The sequence below is a fragment of the Protomyctophum bolini genome, assembly GCF_963924005.1.
Source record: "Protomyctophum bolini genome assembly, chromosome: 18".
NCBI lineage: Eukaryota > Metazoa > Chordata > Actinopteri > Myctophiformes > Myctophidae > Protomyctophum > Protomyctophum bolini.
In genome coordinates, this window is record NC_137879.1 from 7,213,079 (window position 1) to 7,235,393 (window position 22,315).

The following is a 22,315-nucleotide window of genomic DNA, read 5'->3' on the forward strand; positions in this document are numbered from 1 at the left end:
CCCCAGCTGAGGCCCATAGAGGTGATTAATTTGTCTCGCTGGTTGAGGACATGTTTTTCTCTTTTTCTTTTCTTTTTCTTTTTTTTCAAACCTCGGACGCTGGACGCTGGACCCGGCTCAGAGATGGGAGTTGGCCAGGGAATACAGCGTCGTCTTGGGAAAGGTCCACGCCGCCACCTGCTGGCAGGAGGAGCTCTCCGTGCGGTAGACCTGCGCGCGCGCCTTGCACACGCCGAAGCGCGCCGCCAGCATGCTGACGAAGTCGTGGCGGAAGGTGCGCGTGAAGAAGGCGTAGAGGAAGGGGTTGGCGCACGAGTTGAGCGGGTAGAAGAGCACCAGCAGCAGCTTGGAGTCCGACACGGTGATGAGCGGGCGCTTGAGCGCCGCGGAGACGGCGAAGAAGGAGATGGGCGCCATGCAGAGGAAGTCGGTGAAGATGAGCACGGCCATGCGCTTGGCCACGTGCGTGTCGGCGCGCGGCGGCGCAGAGGACGACCCGCGGTTGCGCACGCTGAGGTAGATGCTGAGGTAGCAGCCGCACACGACGGAGAACGCCAGCATGTTGAGCACCAGCAGAGACACCACGTAGGCCTGGGACAGGGCCGAGTCCACGTCCATGGGCAGGCAGATGCTCGTCTGGGGGGAAGAATGGACGCACGTGAACATAACGGGGTGCATACTTAGGCCTTAATTGTCCACACGTATCCGGGTAAACGGATAAACGTAGGTTTTTATATGCGTTTTGGGGGGGGTCGCCCACACGCAAACGCGTTTTTTGGTCCATATAAACGCATCTTTTGGAAAACTCCTGCCACAGTGTATTTTTTTTTAAACTCCGCCTGTGTGTTCCCGTGTGGACAATGTAAACGGAGTTTTGCATGGGTCTTGCCATTGGTCATATGGACAGAGAGATTTAAAAAAACGAAAACGAAAACGCTACGTTTATGTAGGTGTGGATGAAGCCTTAGTTTAGACTAGTCATTGGTTAGACATGGGTTAAGGTTTAGGTTTAGGTGTGCTGCCCCGTGGGAGGTTAGGTTTAGGGTGAGGGTTTGAGATAGGTTGTAGTTGTATAGGACTAATGACTGGTCTAACCAAAGACTATAGTCTAAACCAAAAACCGTCTAAACTAAGTACTGCATCCGAATATAACGCAACATACTGCATGTATACAGTATGCATGCATGTGTTCACTAGTGTTCACCAATGAGATCGGGAGGTCTGGGTTCGGAGCTCCGGTCCGGTCATACCAAAATTACTCTAAGTGCATTTTGACGCCAATATGTTTGCAGTTTTGTTTTGTTATTTATATTTTACAATATAAATTGGGGGTCCCAGAGATAGAAATGCCATTAAATGGGGGTCCGTACTAGACTAATGCATGTCAAACTGGGGGTCCTTGAAATTAAACGTTGTTGAGAATCACTGCGAGAGCCTTTCTCTCATGGGGGTCCTTATCTTCTCTCATGGGGGTCCTTATCTTCTCTCATGGGGGTCCTTATCTTCTCTCATGGGGGGCATATCTTTTCAAATGGGGGTCTGATAGTGTACCTTGGTGTAGCTGCTGACCCTCAGCCCCTCCACGGTGGGCAGTGAGGTGTGTGTGTGTGTGTGTGTGTGTGTGTACTGTGTAGTGTACTGTGTAGTGTACCTTGGTGTAGCTGCTGACCCCCAGCCCCTCTACGGTGGGCAGTGAGGTGTGTGTGTGTGTGTGTGTGTGTGTGTGTGTGTGTGTGTGTAGTGTACTGTGTAGTGTACCTTGGTGTAGCTGCTGACCCCCAGCCCCTCCACGGTGGGCAGCACGGCGACCAGGGCGGAGAACAGCCAGCCCACCGCCATCACCACGCAGGCGTGGCGCAGCCGCATCTTCCGGTCCAGGCGCAGGGCGTGCGTGATGGTGTGCCAGCGCTCCACCGTGATGGCCGTCAGCGTGAACACGGAGAGCTCGCTGGCAAACATCTGCACGCACGCACACACACACACACACACATACATACACATACACACACATACATACACATACACACACAGTCACACATACATACACATACATAGTCACACACACACACACACACACACACACACACACACACACACACACACACACACACACACACACACACACACACACACACATTTGTAACTCATATAGCAGAGTATATACCTGCACAGGCACACAATGAACCTCTACCTATACCATATATACATACAAATATTGACATGCACCTACATACATTACAGCAAACATTTACACGCATGCATGCACGTGCACACCACACATGAACGCGCATGCACACACACACACACACACACACACACACACACCGTGAAGAAGCCAGCGGCGTTGCAGCCCGGGCCCGTCTGCCAGTCGATGGCATCGTTGTAGTAGTTGCCGCGCGTGGCGATGTCCACGGTCGCTATGACGACCAGGTAGACGCCCATGCACAGGTCAGCGAACGCCAGGTGGCACATCAGGAAGCGAGGGACGGTCAGCTTGGCCTTGGTGCCTAACGACACAATGACGCACGCACGCACGCACGCACGCACACACGCATGCACGCACGCACGCACGCACGCACGCACACACACACACGCACACACACAAACAAATAAACAAATAAATTAGTTAATCATCCCATTCAAAGATAACTGCTATTCGCTATTCTCTCTCTCTCTCTCTCTCTGGGGGTCCCCAGCTAAATGATAGTTTGTAACCAAATGGGTCCTTATGGATCTGTAACTCAAAGAGTTGATTTTACAATATAAATCCGTAGACTAATGCATGTCAAACTGGGTTGAGAATCACTGCTAGAGCCGTAAAATATATCTTTTCAAATGGGGGTCCGCGGGTTAATAATAAGTGACAATTTGGGAATGCTTGACATGAAAAAGTTTGGGAACCACTGTACTTAACTAGAGTATACCTTTTTTTTTTATATATATTTTTTATCCCACGATTTTGTAACCCATTTTTCACCCCTGTGTCAATCATCTAATGTGATCCTGGGCTCTACACACCCTCCACCAACCTAGTCCCCATATATGGGGGACAAGGGGAGAGCAACGGACTTGAACTCATGCTTCCTTCATGCCTGAGTGTCCAAGTTGCTCCTTTACACCTGACAGGGGGGGAGTTTCCCTGGTTGGACGTAGCGCGTGGAAGGAACACGTTATTCCAACCAGTTCCTTTCCCCTCCATCAGGCGCCCCGGCTGGCCAGGGGGAGGCAGTTTAGGGACCAGGATTACTGCATGTTTTTTGTGAGGGTACCTACCCTAGGGGACACGGGGAGAACATGCAAACTCCACACAGAAAGGCCCTTTCGCCAACCCCGCCTTCGGGTATGGGCACTGATGACGCGGAGGAGGAAACACGCCGCCAGCGTCCCCAGCGGAAATCGAACCCAGGACCTTCTAGCTGTGAGGCGACAGCACTACAGCCTGTGCCACCATGCCCCGGCCCCAACTAGAGTACACCTAACTCAAGTACAAATTTGACAGTCAAGAGCAACATATTGGACAGTCAAGTACTATTTGACTATTTGTCCATGAAGCGCAGACACCCACCTATCAGGATGAGCAGAACACACCCACCCACCTATCAGGATGATCAGAACACACCCACCTATCAGGATGATCAGAACACACCCACCTATCAGGATGATCAGAACACACTCACCTATCAGGATGAGCAGAACACACCCACCTATCAGGATGAGCAGAACGGCCGTGTTCCCCAGCAGCGCCAGGATGGAGATGACCCAGACGAGGACCCTCAGGTAGGTCCGCTGCATGATGTCCTCGCAGGGGTTGAAGGCGTCGGAGGTGGGGGTGCAGTGGGTGGAGTTGGAACAGTATTTCTTGTACACAGTGCTGTCTGGGGATGTGTTGGGGTTTGAGCATATTCTCTGAAACGTCCTATAACCACGCACGCACAGTGCACACGCACGCAGGCACGCAAACACACACATTATTTACCATTTACTTCTGTCCACACAAAAGGAGAAGCATACTGTACAAGGACACAAACATTATAGGGGCATTAGAGTTACATTTTTACAAAATCATGCCATGTGCTTTCAAGGTACAACAGGCATGTCACTCAGTGCCATATGGGTGTAAGAAATGCGTGTGAGGCCTCATTCACACGTACCAAACACCAATCAAGAAAATGTTTGGTCGTTTGTTTTGTTTTTTTTAGGCCACCACAATGCTTTTCCAATGGGAGTCACATGGTTTGATCAAACATTTGTGTTTAATTGCTGATTGCTGGTGGTGTTCTGCCCCTCCCCCCCTCATCAAACACAAATGTTTGATCAAACCATGTGACTCCCATTGGAAAAGCATTGTGGTGGCCCCAAAAAACGACCAAACATTTGCTTGATTGGTGTTTGGTACGTGTGAATGAGGCCTGAGTCAGAGTGATCAGCATAAGGAAGACATGCACGTGTCCCTGGGAGTTGTAGTCCAGTAGTCCAGACAGCGGCCCAGGCACCCTGGCTGGTAGTTCAGTCTGGCAGTGTGCCGCGGGTTCGACTCCCAATCCCGACGGACTTTACTGCATGTCACCCCCCCCATCTCTCTCCCCATTTCCTGTCAGCCTACTGTCTGTCCCTCTATAAAATAAAGGCGAAAGCCACAAACAAACGGGGGAAAAAAATAAATGTGTGTGCTACCTGTTCCTAAACTTCTTGTCGAAGGCACAGCAGTGTGAGGGGTAGGTGAGGTTAGCCGTGATTAGCTTCTTGAACAGATCCGGAGGTGGCAGCTTTTTGAAATGGTAAGCAGACTTCGCTATCAGCGTATCTAGTTTCTCGAGGATTGACTCGGGAATGGAGCTCAGCTTTGTGTGAGAGATATCCCTGCATAAAGGAAAGGACGACAAAGAGGCGAGCAGAGAGACAAGATGAAAATCCCCTCATATAGATTAATAGCCTGCAGGAGGCATGCCATTTCACGTTTACGATCCTGTCAGGAGCGGATCATATCTTTACGTCATGTTGTACTAGTCTGGTTTGGGCAGTACGTCATCAGGCCGGAACCCCCAAACCGGAACCAGAGTTACCCAAAATAATTCCCAGCGATCAAGGGCATCATCATTTTAGGGCCTATGCAATAAAAGCTGTGATGCAGCTTATATGAAGTTTCTTCAGGTACTTCTTGCAGTGTTTAGATTTAGATCATTAGTTTTACACTAAAACATTCCAGATGACAGATAAAATGTGACTGAAACTAAATGAAAACTATTGAAGAGACTATGACTAAAATCAAAATGTGCTGCCAAAAACAACACTGTCCCCTGCATTATTTATTAGTCATGGTTGCTCACAGGTTGACCAGCCCCCTGGAACCCAGGAAGGCCTCGGGGTCCATCACACTGAGCTTCTGGTTCCAAGACAAATTCCTGAATGAGAGAAAGAAAGAAAGAAAGATCAAGACAAACTGTTTTTTTTGTAAATGTGTAAATGTGTGCTGTAAATCTGTGTTTACAGAATGACTCACAATATGTACACTGTGGTGCCATTAAAGGCAGCGCTGGCGATCTCTCGGATGTCATTAAAGTTCAGCCGTCTGTCAGTGAGAAAATAGCCCAAGGTAGTCATCATAACTGTAACTGAATAAATCTAACAGTGAAGTCACGTACGAATGTTGGTATACAGTAGATAGATGTATACTGTATGCGCGTGACATCGTCATCATTCCCGGAAGTTATGTGGGAACGCCTACTGAGTAGGAAAAAAAAAAACCCTTTCTGGCCTTGACAGCCCATATACATCCAAACAGAAAAGCCCCTTCTGACTGCATTAAGCGACGTTAAAGGGATTGTGACGTAAACCTTTTATTTTATTTTTTATTTTACATTTTTCTTAATTTGTTTTAGGTTTTCTGAGCTCAATTGCACCCCAAAAAAACATTCAGTAGACTTTCTGTGGTGTGGGGTTTTCTGGCTCAAACAGGTGCTCTGAGTTTCCTGCTGTTTGTGATGTAAGAGACGGAAAATCCAATGTCAATAGGATTTGCCAGCAAATGTCACTGTTTTCACTGTTTCGCCTGTTTTCATTGCAGCTCACAGAAAGACTTCCAAACCCCAGAGAAAGCTCCAGACCACAGAAAATCCACTGAATGTTCAAAGTTCAGGTTTTCTTTTGGATGTAATTGAGGTCATTAAACCTAAAAGAAAAAATAAATGAAAATTGAATGTCATGTCATGCAAATGTCTTCTAAATCCTGACTGTTTTCTTGAAAAAGCTGTTTTTCTATGTCAGTCGTTCTCAAACACGTTCATGTCACTTTTCACGATTCTTCAAAAATAGCAGACCTACAAGCCGAGGGAGCTTGTAGATCTGCTATTTTTCAATAGCTAAAGCATAACATAATGCTAACACCAAAAGGGGTTCCCGCCCAAAATGGGTTGAATAACGTAAAATTCACTTCATGCATGCAGACGGAGAGTTGTAGTTGAGCAGACGGAGGGTTGTAGTTGAGCAGACGGAGGGTTGTAGTTGAGCAGACGGAGGGTTGTAGTTGAGCAGACGGAGGGTTGTAGAGATAGAGAGAGCGCAGACAAGGGCAGGAAACAAGGGAGCGTTTGAATTATTAGTGCCGAATTTACTACTCACTTAGTTTTCAAGTGTGTGTACACTAGTATGTGTGTGCATGTGTGTGTGCGCGACTGTGTGCATGTGCATGATTGTGCATGTGCATGTGGCAGGTGTAGGTGCATGTGGCAGGTGCAGGTGCATGTAAAAAATGAACGGACAACTCACATTTGATGGATGGGTTGACTGCAGAGGCCTCTGAAGGCATTGGCTGGCACTCTGTGTATGTGAAGGTTATCCTGAAATTCACTAACCAGCACACATAACACATAGATGAATGCTTGCGTGTGTGTGTGCGACTGTGCGTGCCGTGCGTGTGTGTGTGTGTGTGTGTGTGTGTGTGTGTGTGTGTGTGTGTGTGTGTGTCTGTGTGTGTGTTATTTCTGTGTATATGAGCAAGTGTTTGCCAACTCTATAAAAGCCCCTCCAGCAGCCCCTAGAGGAAATTCTGCTCCTTACACCCTGACCCAGCTCGACCAAAGTGGTTTGATCTGACCAATACAAGAGCTTATCATACTTCTAGTGGTCATAGAAACAAATGTATATACGGTATTGTCCATTGGCTTGACCATGGGACAAATTGGCCGACATTGCCTCTGAATTCATTACACTTATAGTCGTCGGCAGTTTCCAAAAAGTTCCTGAATTGTGCTGAATTGTGCGGATTAGCTCCTCATTTGCATGAATTAGCATTCTGCACAGGCATGCATGAGGATAATTAGCATCCAGCCCATGGCCTCAGTGAGAGGCAAGCTGAGGTTTAACCCATTCTGACCGGGCACCCATTTTGGTGTTAGCATCATGTTATGCTTTAGCTATTGAAAAATAGCAGATCTACAAGCTCATAGCGCGCCACCGAGTGGCGCGCTACGAGCTTGTAGGTCTGCTATTTTTTTCAAAAATCGAAGAGCGACTGACATTTTTAGAATCTGATCTCAGGTCAGAATGGGTTCATCAGACCAGTGTGTGTCCAGTGGAAACCTCGTATGAATCTGATCTCAGGTCAGAATGGGTTAAGGTAACCCACATTTCCCTGAATAGAGTATACTTTACAATAAACACTAACGAACACTAACTTTGCTCACTGCAGGGAAAACACGCACATGTACATAATATGTTATGCTCCTTTTAACTCAGTGTTTTCTCTTTCTTGCACTCTTTATTCTATCCCTTTGTTTGCTGTGCTTGCTGTGGTTTTGTTGTTTTGAATGTTATATGCCATCTATATGCTGCTACTGCATTGTCTGTAAGGAAGCCAAACTAAAATAAGTTTTACTCTTATGTACCTGTACACAAGATGTAACAATAAAGTACAACCTTGAACCTTGAACAAAACAGTGAATGTATTAATAAAGAAACGTACCACATCGTTGGGCATCCTTTTCTTTCATATATAGGCCATGTGTTTCCCTATATGTAATGAATTGCATTTTCTTTAATAGCGCTTTTCCAAGTGCTCAAAGCGCTTTACATAATGGTTAATTCAGTCATACATTGGGAGGTGAAGCGGCGGACAGTCGACGCCAGCGTCCTCAACTTCTACTTTACTCACGATTATAATGTACGCTGATTGGCCTGAACCTGCAGGTCTGTGTCTGATTGCAAGGATCAACTCTCCAGCCAAAGGATTTGCACACACCTACACTATCAGACCACTCCCAGCCCCAAGCATGGGACGGGCGGGGACCCCACTGTTGTCCGATAACCCCAGAACTGACCACTTTATATAGAGCCACTAGTGGGCCTAATATAATTAAGAAGCAGGTTGACTTACAGTAACTTAAACCGGTGTTGTCTCGAATTGATCTTAGCGAAGTTTGGGAAGGCCGTCAGTCCAGTGTCGATGAATTTCCTGGGATACACACAACAATACACACATTTAGACAGTGGAACAATACATACACACAATACACACATTTAGACAGTGGAACGGTAAATCAGTCAGAACAGGGTGGTATTTCAGTCAAGACCATGAAGGCCCAAAATATAGGAGAGGACGTTGATATTTTTATCTGGATATATAATTGTATTTACCATGTATTTACAATGTCCAAAATATGTTTTGTAATTATTTGTGATACATTTACTTTGTCCAATTTATTTTACATTCTGACATATATTGAACAATATATTGCTGTGTGTAAAGTATATAAAATGGAATCAAAGTGAAGAACGGTACAGAGAAAGATGCACTGGAGCTTCCATACGTTGTGTATGCCCCCCAGTGGCAGTAAGTATACGGGCCTGATACTATAGTGCCACTTACCAGATCACTGAAGCTCATTGCGGTGAATGTACAGCATTCAGTGGGCTGATCTTATGTTCTCAATCCTTTACAGGATTTAGATTGATAAAACACTTGCATCTGTGCTTACGTTACAATCTTGTAAAGTGCAGCTTTGAATCAAGATTTGAAGCCAAACACCAAGCTATAATGTGGCAGTCTATCAGTCATTGTGTTTGTTTAGCAACTTTCCTCAGCCTGGGAGGTGCTTGTAATGTTTTTCTATCTCACCCTGAGACATTTCAACAGTACCTGGCAGCGGGTTTATGACCCAGTTTTGGCACAAGTTTTTGATTGTATTCCATGAATCAGTGCTATTGAACACTTACGTCTGTGTGTTATTGTTTCGAAAATATTGAACCAATGGAAAGTAGTAAAAAACGCATTGGACAAAACCTCTTAACTCCATTGGACCCTCAAACTGTCTGCTAAAACAGCTAACTCCACCACCGCTCTCCTTCTCATGCAAGTAATTGACAATATCTAAAGTCACAACACCAACTTTGATGAGGCAACATATTGCATAGTTTACTAAAATAGGTTTCATTAATTTATTTTAAAAACGTATATTTTTTATTTCCTGAAAAATGAACATTTTGGAGTTATGAGCTGGGTATCCTCCGGACAGCAGAGATATATATTCATAACCTCTGTGAGTTTCCCCAAACTGTTGCAAACTGTCCGGTGTCAGACCACTCACTCACTCACATGATCCGCAGGTTCACAAGACCTATGAATGCATATTCGTGGATGAACTTCAGGTTTCTACAGCTTTTTATGGATCTGCAAGAAAACAGAAACAGCCAGATGAATGCATGCCTGCAGAGTAGTAGACACGAGGTAATGTGAGGCATTTCTTGGAATATCACATATGCTAACATACCGGGTGGAACAGATTTAATTCAGCTTCATTTGATCGTAATGTCATTATTCCAAGCGGGATCTATTATCACTGAAGGGTACCTAAAAAGGACTGTTTTCATCTTTAGGTTTACATTTTGTGTCTGTCCTGTAGACCAGTGGTTCCCAAAGTGGGGTCCGGGGACCCCCAGGGGTCCTTGAGGGAGTTCCAGGGGGTCCCCAGCTAAATGATAGTTAGGAACCAAATGGACCCTTATGGGTCTGTAACTCTGTAACCAAATGGACCCATTTGCACACTCTCAGGCTTCATACACACAAAGAACAAATGTTCTGTGCTCTGCCTGTGTTTCATGGCCGCCCCAATGCTTATCCTATGGAAGTCACGTGGTTTGACCAAACACTTGTTTAATTGGGAGGAGGGGGGCAATTAAACACATTGATCCAGTTTGGGATCAGTCTGCTGTAGACTACAGGTAGTCCATATGTGGCACAATCGTATTTATACTTACATCTCAGTGAGCTTTGTGAGATTGGCGAAGGCAAAGGCAGCAATACTCTTCAACTCTCCATTCTCCTCTATGACACTATAGGTGTGTGAGATAACAATGCATACAAATATATTAATATTGCGTATATACACACACGGCATAGTTTTAGTATTATCATTTATTTTATACATACAAAAGGTGCTCTAGTCTATAGTGACTCTCAAACAACTAAACATGCAGCGATCTGTGTGTGTTTGTTTTACTGAGAAATGAGAACTCGCATTCCTTCTGTGAAATTCTGTTTGGGTGAAGCATAGCCTTGGTGTTGGTTTCACGTTGTCCCATGTCGAATTAAGACTAAACACATTTGCATACAAAACAGTTACATAGCAATGTAACTCGAGGGTTGGTGCATGTCCTTTGTGGACAAAAACTCCATCAGTGAGACTCATGCTTATTTTGTTCTCTTACCCGACCACAGAACCCAAGCTCACTGGAACTCCTATCATCTACGAGCCCCTATACGCTCGTCTAGTTTCACACAGAAGACAAAACAAGCACAACACTCCTCGGTGCACGCACGCACACACGCACGCACGCACGCACGCACTCTGAAGACATGTACGCACTTACATATACAACCACACTTACATTTTCTTCAGCTCTGGCAGGTTGGCGAAGGCGCTCTCTGGAACCTCAGTGAGCCCGGTCTGTTTCAGCACCCTGTCGACACAGAAAACAGCCGATGACCAATCAATGCAATGGAATGCACGGATGATTAGTAACAGTGATGGTTATTGGTTAGGTATTAAGGTTACTATAAAAGACATTACTTTGTATTTTGAGGTGTTGGATGGCCATTTATACTAAATGTAACTTCTCAGTAGTATCAACATCCTATATTCTCACAGTATAGCCAGACCAGTTGTATATATCTAACTATGGGTTGTACAGTATCCGCTATTGAGAAGTATATAGTTAACCCATTCAGGACGGGAAACCCTTTTGGTGTTATAAGCTTTATGTTATACTTTAACTATTGAAAAATAGCAAATCTACAAGCTCGTAGCGAGGCACCGCGCCATATGAGCTTGTAGATCTGCTTTTTTTTTTTAAATTATGAAAATGTGGCACAAATCTTTGAACATTTAACATTTGAGTCTTTCACTCAAATCTTTGCTTCTGGGGGGTCCCTGGAACAACATATATTCAGATGGGGGTCGGCGGCCAAATACAGATAATGCTGGGGGTCCTGTGTGTGTGTGTGTGTGTGTGTGTGTGTGTGTGTGTGTGTGTGTGTGTGTGTGTGTGTGTGTGCGCGTGTGTGTGTGTGTGTGTGTGTTAAAAAAGGGCTGCTCCTTTCATTCTCGTAAACACCCATGCAGTGAATCCCTGAGCCTTGGCCTCGGGTCGTGGAGCAGAACACACACATTGCTGCCTCTGAATTCTTAGCTCTGTACTTCAGTCCTTCATTCACAGAGGTGTACAGTACAAGTACAGTACATCATGCATGCGGTGTACAGTATTGATTCTGTGCACGATACATTCTGCCGTATGTGGGACAGTATACCACACCATGTCTGAGGAGGATGTCATGTGAGCAAAAGCGCATCATTGGCTATTTCCCCTACCATAAGCCTTCAATTAATTGAATTGAATTGAATTGAATTGCATCAAATTGAATGGGGCTATGGGATGTTGTGCTAATTCGCTTATTTCCATCGCTCAATTTGTTTTGGCATATATCCTCTCTTCATAATGTAAATAGTATCCCAAGCGGCACACTTTACTACTTATTTCAATGGAAATAAGCGAATTAGCACACAGATCCAACACCCATTGAGGGCTTATATTAGGGGAAATAGCCAATAATGCACTTTTGTACAAAATAACACCTGGACCTCTTTGGTGGGGACGTAACAACTACGAATAAAGGTAAGAAAGCCTTCTAGTATGGAATTCTCCTTTAAGCCTTTCTCTGAGAGGTATTGGTCTGAATCCACACATACAAGCATGCACACAGTGACACGCACACACGCACGCACGCACGCACGCACGCACGCACCTCTCTTCCCCTTCTGCCTATCTGTGGTCCTAGCCTTGAGATTCCAGGTCAGTGTTTACCGCGAGGGACTATCACCCTCCCCCCCCCCTGACTGAGAAAGCTTGAGATGAGGGCTGGTGAATGATGGCAACATTGGGCACTTTGCATCACTGGAACCGGGTTGAAGTCAGGGCACGGGGAGATCTACAAGCAACACTCAGACTATCGCTACGAATACCATTAAAGTGTCCTTGAGATGGTAACAAAACTGTAGTTGTACAGAACTATTCCCACGTGTCACTTTATGTATAATGAATTGATAAAGTGTGTGAAAAGCCTAAAAAGCAAGGGAGGTTGGCGACATAGAGCATGCATGTGTTGTAAAAATACATTCTGGCATGTTTGGATATTAATAAAACAGCAAAACACACAACAACAAGCAATATTATACAGTCAAGGTTTCCCCCCTGTTGCAGTTATTATTAGTCATTTCCTGATCTCTTTACATGAAATGCCCCTTCATCTTGCATCTGTTCCACATACATAACACTGCATAATGTTTCAAATAATAATTCCTCTCACATGCGGTGCAAAGTGAAATGACACTGTGGCATGAAGCACAACACTTGCAGATGCTTGTAGTAGCCCAGTGTGTGTGTGTGTGTGTGTGTGTGTGTGTGTGTGTGTGTGTGTGTGTGTGTGTGTGTGTGTGTGTGTGTGTGTGTGCGTGTGCGTGTGCGTGTGTGTAACGCCCAGGATTTTAACTCGGGTCTCCAACATCTTAACCACTAGACCAAAGGGATATCCCTATGGACTGCATGGAGGAGAGAGATATTAGACTTTTCAGGCCATCAGGCTGATCGAGGCTCTGAGCCACTCTGCTACACTCACTCACCCCCCTTTTGACCTCCTCCTCCCACGGGGGAAACCCCATCCGGGTCACGGCACCAACGTAACGCCCAGGATTCAAACTCAGTTCTCCCAACATGAAAGTCCAACATCTTTAACCACTAGACCAAAGGGTCTGGAGGAGATATTAGATACTTTTGAGGCCATCAGGCCGAGGCTCTGAGACACTCTGCTACATGCAGAGTGTCAATACAATGCAGCCACGCAACGCGACGCGGGCAGTGGAGCCACCCTTCACTGATTAAAAAGGGAACCTTCCCTGACGGTGACGCGACGCCGACACCGGTGGAGCCCCGGCGTAAAGGGGTGCATGATGTCTCAGATAGTTAGTGCGCCGACCATAGAGGTCCTTGTCGACCATATACCAGCTTTCCCCAGCTTTCCCCAGCTGAGGTCTCGTTTATCCTTTTATCTTTTTAACCCTGTATCTGTTATGTTTTACTTTGTTTTTTTCTCTTAATAGAGTCTGTTCCTAGTGTCCCCTTGTAAAGCGCTTTGGGTATTTAGAAAAGCGCTATATAAATCTGAGCTATTATTATTATTATTATTATTATATAGCTCCTTGTCGACCCCGCAGAGTCAAATGTGTCTCCCGTCATGTCTCTGCCCTGTAGGTTGGTTCCCCGTCTGGCAAAGAATTGATTGCAAAATGCTACTTATAAAGCATTGAATGGTTTAGGTCCCGAATAAATTTCTTTTTTTTTGTAATGTTTTTTTGTGGCTTTCGCCTTTATTTTATATATATTTTATGGAGGGACAGACAGTAGGCTGACAGGAAATGGGGAGAGAGATGGGGGGGGGGGGGGGGGGGGGGAGACATGCAGTATATGGGCCGTCGCCCGTCGGGACCGGGAGTCGAACCCGCGGCACACTGCCAGACTGGATTACCAGCCAAGGTGCCTGGAGTCTGGACCGCTCTATTCGGGTGGCCCGGTCTTAATTCATTGTGTTAATGGTGCTACATCATGATAACATCCAGACCTCAGGTGGCCTGGGGGCAGCTCTGCTTTCTAAACGTTTCCGTTTTTATATATGCACCACGTGTGTCTGGAACAATTTAACTCCCAGGAATAATTTAGTCTGCACTGCAATTGCATTCTTATATGTATTGTTTATTGTACGTGTATCGGTTTGTTTTTATTGCACTGCACTTAATACTTAATGCTCAATGTTTAATGTAAAGCACTTTGAACTGCTTTGTGGAAATGTGCCATATATAAACAAAACTTGCCTTACACTCTCCTATATCTCCTATATCTAAATAAAACATCATCTTACAAAACAGCAGACTAACAGTTATCAGCAGCAGATAAAACAATAAGACCATTATAGACAATCAGATATGATATTCACAATGAACGCACAGATGGAGTAAGCATCACAAGCTCAGACATTGCATGCTCATTTGGTGTGTGTGTGTGTGTGTGTGTGTGTGTGTGTGTGTGTGTGTGTGTGTGTGTGTGTGTGTGCGTGCGTGCGCGTGCCATGTATACTCACAGTTTCTCAGTGTTAGCGGGAATGTTGGCCCGGGTAATATTTTTGACCTCACTGCCCTCGCAGGAGAAGACATTATTACTACTACTACAGGAGTAGTAGACCTTATTCTTGGCGTCTAGCTGGCAACCTGCGGGTTCACCACCACCACCAGGCAAGTTCACCACCACCGCCATCATCATCATCATCATCATCAGCATCACTTCCATCTGCGTTCCTCTTCCTGCGCTTGGATGTTTATTTACCTCCGACGAGCGTCTGCTTTTTTTTTTTCTGCTCTCGCAACTATATTCTCCAGCGCTTATTTCTCGTTGACTTCCTCTATCTCCGTATAGGCCGCGGGGTTACAAGTGCAAAGGCCTTCCACAAGAGCCCTCACTTAGTCACGTCTTCTACACTTGTTTGTCTCTCTCTCTCTCGCTCTCTCTCTCTCTCTCTCTCTCTCTCTCTCTCTCTCTCTAGGAATGAAAGTTGTTGTATCTCTCCACGCGGTGTAATGAGACTGAATGTGGGGGCGTGTGTGAAGCTTTGTGGGAGTGCGAGTCGAGATAGGAGGTCTCTCTTTGAGCAGTCCATCTGTGCATGTCAGACAGTGTGCACTGTGCATGTGTGTTTGTTGTGTGTGCGTGTGCGCATGTACGTACACGTACCGTACGTGCATGTGCACATGAGCATGCGTGCCTATAATATAATGTGATTGTGCATTGTGTGTGCGGGTGTGCGGGTGTGTGTCAGTGTATATTCTCCTAAGTTCAGGTTTTATGGCATCGGCTGATAGTACTATAGATGACTTTAAATTAATTTTCCTAGACCTACGGAAATAACAGTTCTTACCTGTAAGAACTGTTATCATGTCATGCATGGATCTTTGGATTCTACAAATGCCAGAACTGAGTTTACAGCATGACTTTAAACGGATAGTATTATTACCATAATTAAATATTGATATTATATTAATATTGATGGACACATTCATACCATACAGCTGCGCAGAAAGAAGCTGATGTGTGTACAGTTATACACCAGTGGTTCCCAAACATTTTAGCCTGTGACCCACAACAGAAATCAGACATTCTCCCGGGACCCAAACTTAGTGAAAATAGCAGATATACAAGCTCACAACGCGTCGCTTCGGCGATTTTCACTACTTCTTTTCTTCAAATTTATGGAATTTCTTAGATTTTTCTTTTATTTCTACATGAAGTTACTGAAAAATAAATCATTGAATTTTGGCTTAATTCATGAAAATGTTAGCTTTTTCTGGGAATGTTTGTTTTTTTATGTTTTGAAATAATAATTTAAAAATAAAATTTAGGAAACAGTGGTATACAGTGAGTGCCGTAATGCAAGTCCAGGATAATATTTGGTATTCATCAATATCACTTCAAAGCTTACCCTCTATATTCATACTATGGTAACTATGCACTGTATTTGGTGCGTTCTTTTACCAAACCTCTTGGCCAAAAATTGGCGAATGTTCCCCCAGACTTCGGGACACTGGGGTTCAAGTGGTTTAATGTAAAAAAAGTATTACGTTATTTTCAATCTGTCATAATGGAAACAAGATATTCTCTCAGGTATTTGCATACGTACTGTAATATGACATAAATATAAGGTGTTGGGCCACCGTGGATGAAAACATTATAAAAAGGGCCAAAAATGTTTGAGAAACACTGGTATACACTACAGCGCGTAAAAAAGGAAGAAAACTCGAATAAAACTGACACAAACTCGAGCTGCAAATCTGACCTTGGATACGGATTTTCACAAATATATTTTAGATACAATTTATCCACTCCAAATTTTGCTCCAATTTGACATTCATTTGAAAACCTTTTCATGACCTCGCTGTCTCAGTGAGGTCATAAAGTTTTAAATAATGGATGAAGTGGTCAAAAGCCAACGCGACTCATATCAGGTTTTATTAATTTAACCAACAGAGAGCAGCTTTCAACTTTTAAGCTCTTCACCGTCAAGGCCAAGCACCTGAATTAGCTATTAAATAAATACACACACACAACACTGTGTGTGTTTATACTGTATAATTAGTATCAATATAGGCTACAGAGAGAGAGGAGATGGGACTTTTTTTAACTCTGACCCAAAAAGCCAAGCAGACAAAACTTTAAAGGCACAGTATGTCATTTGTCCCTGTATTTACATAACAAAACAATATATTTGGGTCATGAACGAAAGAATAAGGTCGCGAATACAAGCGGCCGAAATGAGTTTTCTTCGACGGGTGGCTGGCATCTCCCTTAGAGATAGGGTGAGAAGTTTCCCCGGGCTGGACAACGTAGCGCGTGGAAGGAAAACGTTACGCCGACCAGTTCCTTTCCCCTCCAACAGGCGCCCCGGCTGGCCAGGCCAGCGGGAGGCAGTTTTAGTGTCCACAGCACTATACCGACTGTGCCACCGTGCCCCCACCTTCAACTTATTTACCTTTTCTTTTTCTGGAAGCACAAATTAAAGTTTTTTTCACAGACCTTGATCTAATCTTCCAATTTACACAAACAGGTGTGCAACTGTGCAAGCGCAAGGTCGGAGGAAGTGCCTCGGTCAATTGTTTGTGTTCACGTCATACCTCAGAAGGATAAAGCTGGCAGCAGCTATAGCGGCAGTGGCTCAGGGGGTCTGAGCGGCCCACAGGGGACTGTAAAGGTCCTCGGTTAGATCCCCGCACGGCTCCTCCTGGCTGGCTTTGTGTCGGAGTGTCCTTGAGCCAGACCTGGGGACAGTGGTGTAAAGTAACATTTACTCAAGTAGTGTACTACAATTTAGAGTTTTTTTTAAATAATATTAAGATTTTAAATAATATATTTCCAGTTTTCAGTACTTTTACTTCTCCACTACATCTCAGAGGAAAAATATTGCACTTTTACTCCACTACAATTAATTGAAAACATTATCTATATGAGTTACAATTAATTATTATTATTGAAAATGAATAGCCAATCTACTATTTCAAAATGATATGCCATGATATGACACATTAGATTGTGAGATCTGCTGTTTTCAAAAGATTTTTGTACAATTTATTTGCAAACTTGTGAAATGGGACATTCTTTTATACTGTTGGTATAAGCACATTTTGATACCAAGACTTTTACTTTTTACTAAAGTACATTTTGAATTACGGACTTTTAATTGCAACAGAGTATCTCTACATCAGTGATTTTAAACCCATTATTTATTTGACATTTGAGCCACGGACCACCATTTGATGAGATGTAAGCCTCTCAGACCCAAAACTATAAAGAAGATTTAGTTGTTGCTGTTGAATAAAATTGTGTGAATTTATGTGGTATAATTAGGAGAGACAACAGACAAGTGTTGATCAAAAATTAACTAATGCAGATGTTTAACAAAAATAGAAATCTTGAGAGCGTAAAATCTTATACGCTCTCAAGAGTTAAAGATCTATATAAATCTGGATGGTAACCGCAAGGTTGCCTGTTCGAACCCGCAGGCTCCCCCAGAGTTAGTGTCGAAGTGTCCTTGAGCAAAGACACTGAACCCCAAATAGCTCCCGATGTGCCTGGTTGGTGCCTCGCATGGTTTCCGCCGCCATCGGTGTATGAATGTGTGTGTGAATGAATGGGTGAATTGATGCACAATCTATGTAAAGTGCCTTGGATAAAGGCGCTATATAAATTCACCATTTAAAACATTTGCATACTTTTTCCACCACTGTCTGCCTGCATGCGGGCACGTCGACAGGAGTCAAAAGACGCACTCCTCCTCACCCAGTGTGGGTCATTTCACCTTGGCTTGGGTACAGGAACACATGTTCCACCCTAAATCATACTGACATCCCAAAACAAGACAGCTCTGGTGACGTTCTGAAGCAAACACTGACCATGACATATAGACATACAAAACAATACCAAATAAATAAGTCTTCTAAATCCAATAAAACTTTCTGATAAACATATTATGTTTCTAATGTCAGTGGTTTACAAACTATTTCCTGTCAAGGACCCCACAATGTACTTGGCTGCCGTCCGACCCCCATCTGTAAATATGTTGTTCCATGGGGATCCCTCCACAAGCAAAGATTTGAGTTAAAAATGTTGCGCTGCGAAAGAATAATATACAAAAGATTTGCAGCATATTTTCACGATTTTTCAAAAAATAGCAGATGTATACCAGCTGGTAGTGCTGCACTTGGTGCCGCGCTATGAGCTTGTAAATCTGCTATTTTTCAATACCTATAAAGCATATAACAATGCTTAAAACACTAAAAGGGGTAATTCCCGTCCAGAATAACTATATTGAGCATAGTTTATCTACGAAAGAAAGCGTTGCTTTGGATGATTTGGCAAAAGAAAAGAGGATATTGTGAACAAACAAACAAACTTAGTGTGTTTTATAATGTTTACTTTTTGCATTTTCTAATAAAAATAACCTGCGTACATTTTACACATTTCTGTGTGAGTGTAGGCCTATAGCCGGCTCATGGACGTCTCCCAATAGCCTTTGCCTAACCAACACCAGCTTAACTACTTCCACCATTCTGGGCATGTCATTTTTGCAAAACTGTTTTAGAAAAATAGACAATCTACTATAGCTCACAGCCAGCCTGTGGCGAGCTTCAATAGCCTGAACTATAAATCAGGCTTGAATTGTTAACCCATTCTGACCTGAGATCAGATTCATACGAGGTTTCCACTGGACACACACTGGTCTGATTAACCCATTCTGACCTGAGATCAGATTCTAAAAATGTCAGTCGTTCTTCAAATTTTTCAAAAATATCAGACCTACAAGCTCGTAGCGCGCCACTCGGTGGCGCGATATGAGCTTGTAGATCTGCTATTTTTCAATAGCTAAAGCACAACATGATGCCAACACCAAAATGGGTGCCCGGTCAGAATGGGTTAAAATAAACGTAAATGCTGCTCCTTTGCTCTCGTGAATGCAAATGAGGCAAAAGAAAATAAATAAATGCTGGCATAATTAAAGTCTAATTAAAGTCTTCCGAGTACTGGCGGAGACGTTTCCTGTCAAGCAAACAGGCCTTTCTTGCTATAAAAAAGAAACCTAACACCAGCATGCTATTTTATCAACAATGGAAAATCACGGAGGAGATAATGGCAGTTTGTTATGCACAGAGAACAGTCTGTTCACGGACCTAAGGGCAGTGCTGGAAGAAGTACTCACATGTTTTACTTAAGTAAAAGTATCCATCTTCAACCGCTTATCTGTAGTCTGGTCGCGGGGGCAACAGCTCCACCAGAGTGCTCCAGACTTCCCTCTCCAGAGCAACATTAGTGACTTCCTCCTGGGGGATCCCGAGACGTTCTGTCACGGGCCAGGCCAGCCCCCTATAGACACAATGGTTGAAAGGGTTTAAAATGTTTATTTGTATTTATTGACACTGAAGTTGCATTGGTCTGTTTGTCTATTTTTGGAATGTTATTTTGGCCAGTATTTATTGCTTTTTGTATTGTCACTGCACTTTGGAGGTAAATAAAATGCCTGAAACATACTTGTGGACATGACTCTGATGAAGACCGCAAGGTCGAAACGTTAGTCGTTTTGTATACTCAGCACCTTAATAAAAGGCTTTAAATGTCCGTGTTGCTCCAGTCTCCTCTCCTTTTGCAACTTTGATGTCCCTGCACCTGTGAAGCACCGGATCAGCCGTTTTAGGCTTGAGGCGCGTTGGTAGACTCCTTTTATACTTGTGGACCTGTCTACTCCCTGGAACCTCCGGCCAACGGCCAGCATTATCACACGTTCCAAGGCTAGTGAGTCGATGTGTTTCCTCCATGGTCTCCTCCTTGGTCTGCCCTGGGGTCTCCTCCCAATAAAAGTATCATTATGCAAAATGTGCCATTTCACAAGTTCAAAATGTAGTTGTAGTTGTAGTTAGTAAATGTAGTTAGTTAGTTAACTAATTACTGCGAGAGTGAGGTCTAGCCAACACCAACACCAACACCAACCAAAATGTATAAAAACCATTTGAAAATAGACGATCGACGCATTGTGAGCTCGTAGATTGGCTATATTCTCAAAAGATATTTCCCTCAGAGATGTATAGTGGAGTAGTATTGAAATGTGGAAATACTGTACTCCACATACTGGACAAATCCATACTACGGTATACAATACTGTTGGTAACAAAGCACACAGAAACACATTGCTATGACGAGCAGATAGCATTAAGCACGCACACACACACACACACACGCAGGCGTGCACACGCACACACATACACACACACGCACAGATCACGTATTATGATGGATGGATTCTAACCATAAAGATATCGATCCTTCTTCAGTCCACTATAATTATATAGACACCTATATATACAGTACCTTCTATAGCGGCCGACGTACGTCTGCCACTCTCGTTGACGGGCAGCTGATCGTCAGCCTCGCCGGGTTCAGGTGCTAAACCTCAAGGCTCTTCCATCCTTACACAGAGCAGTGAGCCGTGGAGGGAGGCTTCTGGAGGTCACGACCTCTTCCATCCGTATACAGAGCAGTGAGCCGTGGAGGGAGGCTTCTGGAGGTCACGACCTCTTCCATCCGTATACACTATACAGAGCAGTGAGCCGTGGAGGGAGGCTTCTGGAGGTCACCACCTCTTCCATCCTTACACAGAGAAGTGAGCCGTGGAGGGAGGCTTCTGGAGGTCACGACCTCTTCCATCCTTACACAGAGAAGTGAGCCGTGGAGGGAGGCTTCTGGAGGTCACGACCTCTTCCATCCGTACACAGAGCAGTGAGCCGTGGAGGGAGGCTTCTGGAGGTCACGACCTATTGATCACATCATCACAAAGCACAGTTCTCTCTCTCTCTCTCTCTCTCTCTCTCATAATAACCAGTGGTGGAAAAAGTATCATGTATTACTTAACGTATAGAAGTATCAATACTGCAATATAGAAATACTCCGTTACAAGTATAAAAGTCCAGAATTTAAAAGATATACTTGAGTAAAAGTACAAAAGTAATGGCATCAAAATGTACTTGTCCATTACTGATATAGACCTCTGGTCCGGAGTCTTTCAATGTTTCTCATCAATGGGGGATTTGACACTAAGTCCCAATCCCTATACTGCCATCCATGGGGGTGGTCCCACGAGAGTTGAGCTTTTCGGGCGATTGCTTTCGCCTCACTGCTGGCCCGAAGGCTCATATTAAAGAACTGGAAGGCAGATAAACCTCCCTCTGCGGCCCAATGGATCCAAGAAGTCCTGTCTATGCTAAAGCTGGAGAGAATTAGGTATAATGTCCATGGCTCACGAGAGAAGTTTGACAGAACCTGGTCTACGTTTATTTCATATGCTGAAAACTTGAGGGCACCGGTAACTAGACCCCATGTTCTAACACCCTAGTGGGGACTGTGGTCGATGTGGCTGGAATATACCTCCTTCCCGGGATTATGATTGCTGGTGGCGGTTACTATTACTATCATTACTTCTACTGATTGTACCTAGTAAAGTCTAGTAACACGGCACAAAGTGCCGCGCTACGAGCTTGTAGATCTGCTATGTAGGATCCTACACATGGTTGCTTTAAATATCCCAATAAGGTCTGAATCACTTCTCCTTGTTGACAGGAGAGGAGATTTCCAAGAAGGTATATATGTATAGACGAGGCTGCAGGGAGGGAGGGAGGGAGGGAGG

The 22,315-nt window shown here is 44.3% G+C and overlaps 1 protein-coding gene across 1 annotated transcript; it reads right to left on the reverse strand.

The window, feature by feature from the left end:
- Positions 1 to 117: 117 nt before the first annotated feature.
- On the reverse strand, positions 118 to 21,397 carry fshr (follicle stimulating hormone receptor; the record flags this gene model as incomplete). Its single annotated transcript, XM_080789332.1, has 10 exons — positions 118 to 636; positions 1,759 to 1,959; positions 2,326 to 2,507; positions 3,705 to 3,916; positions 4,675 to 4,860; positions 5,328 to 5,402; positions 8,372 to 8,449; positions 10,252 to 10,326; positions 10,882 to 10,953; positions 21,288 to 21,397. The coding sequence occupies 10 exons, from the start codon at positions 21,395 to 21,397 to the stop codon at positions 118 to 120; spliced, it is 1,710 nt and encodes a 569-aa protein (XP_080645458.1).
- Positions 21,398 to 22,315: the final 918 nt, after the last annotated feature.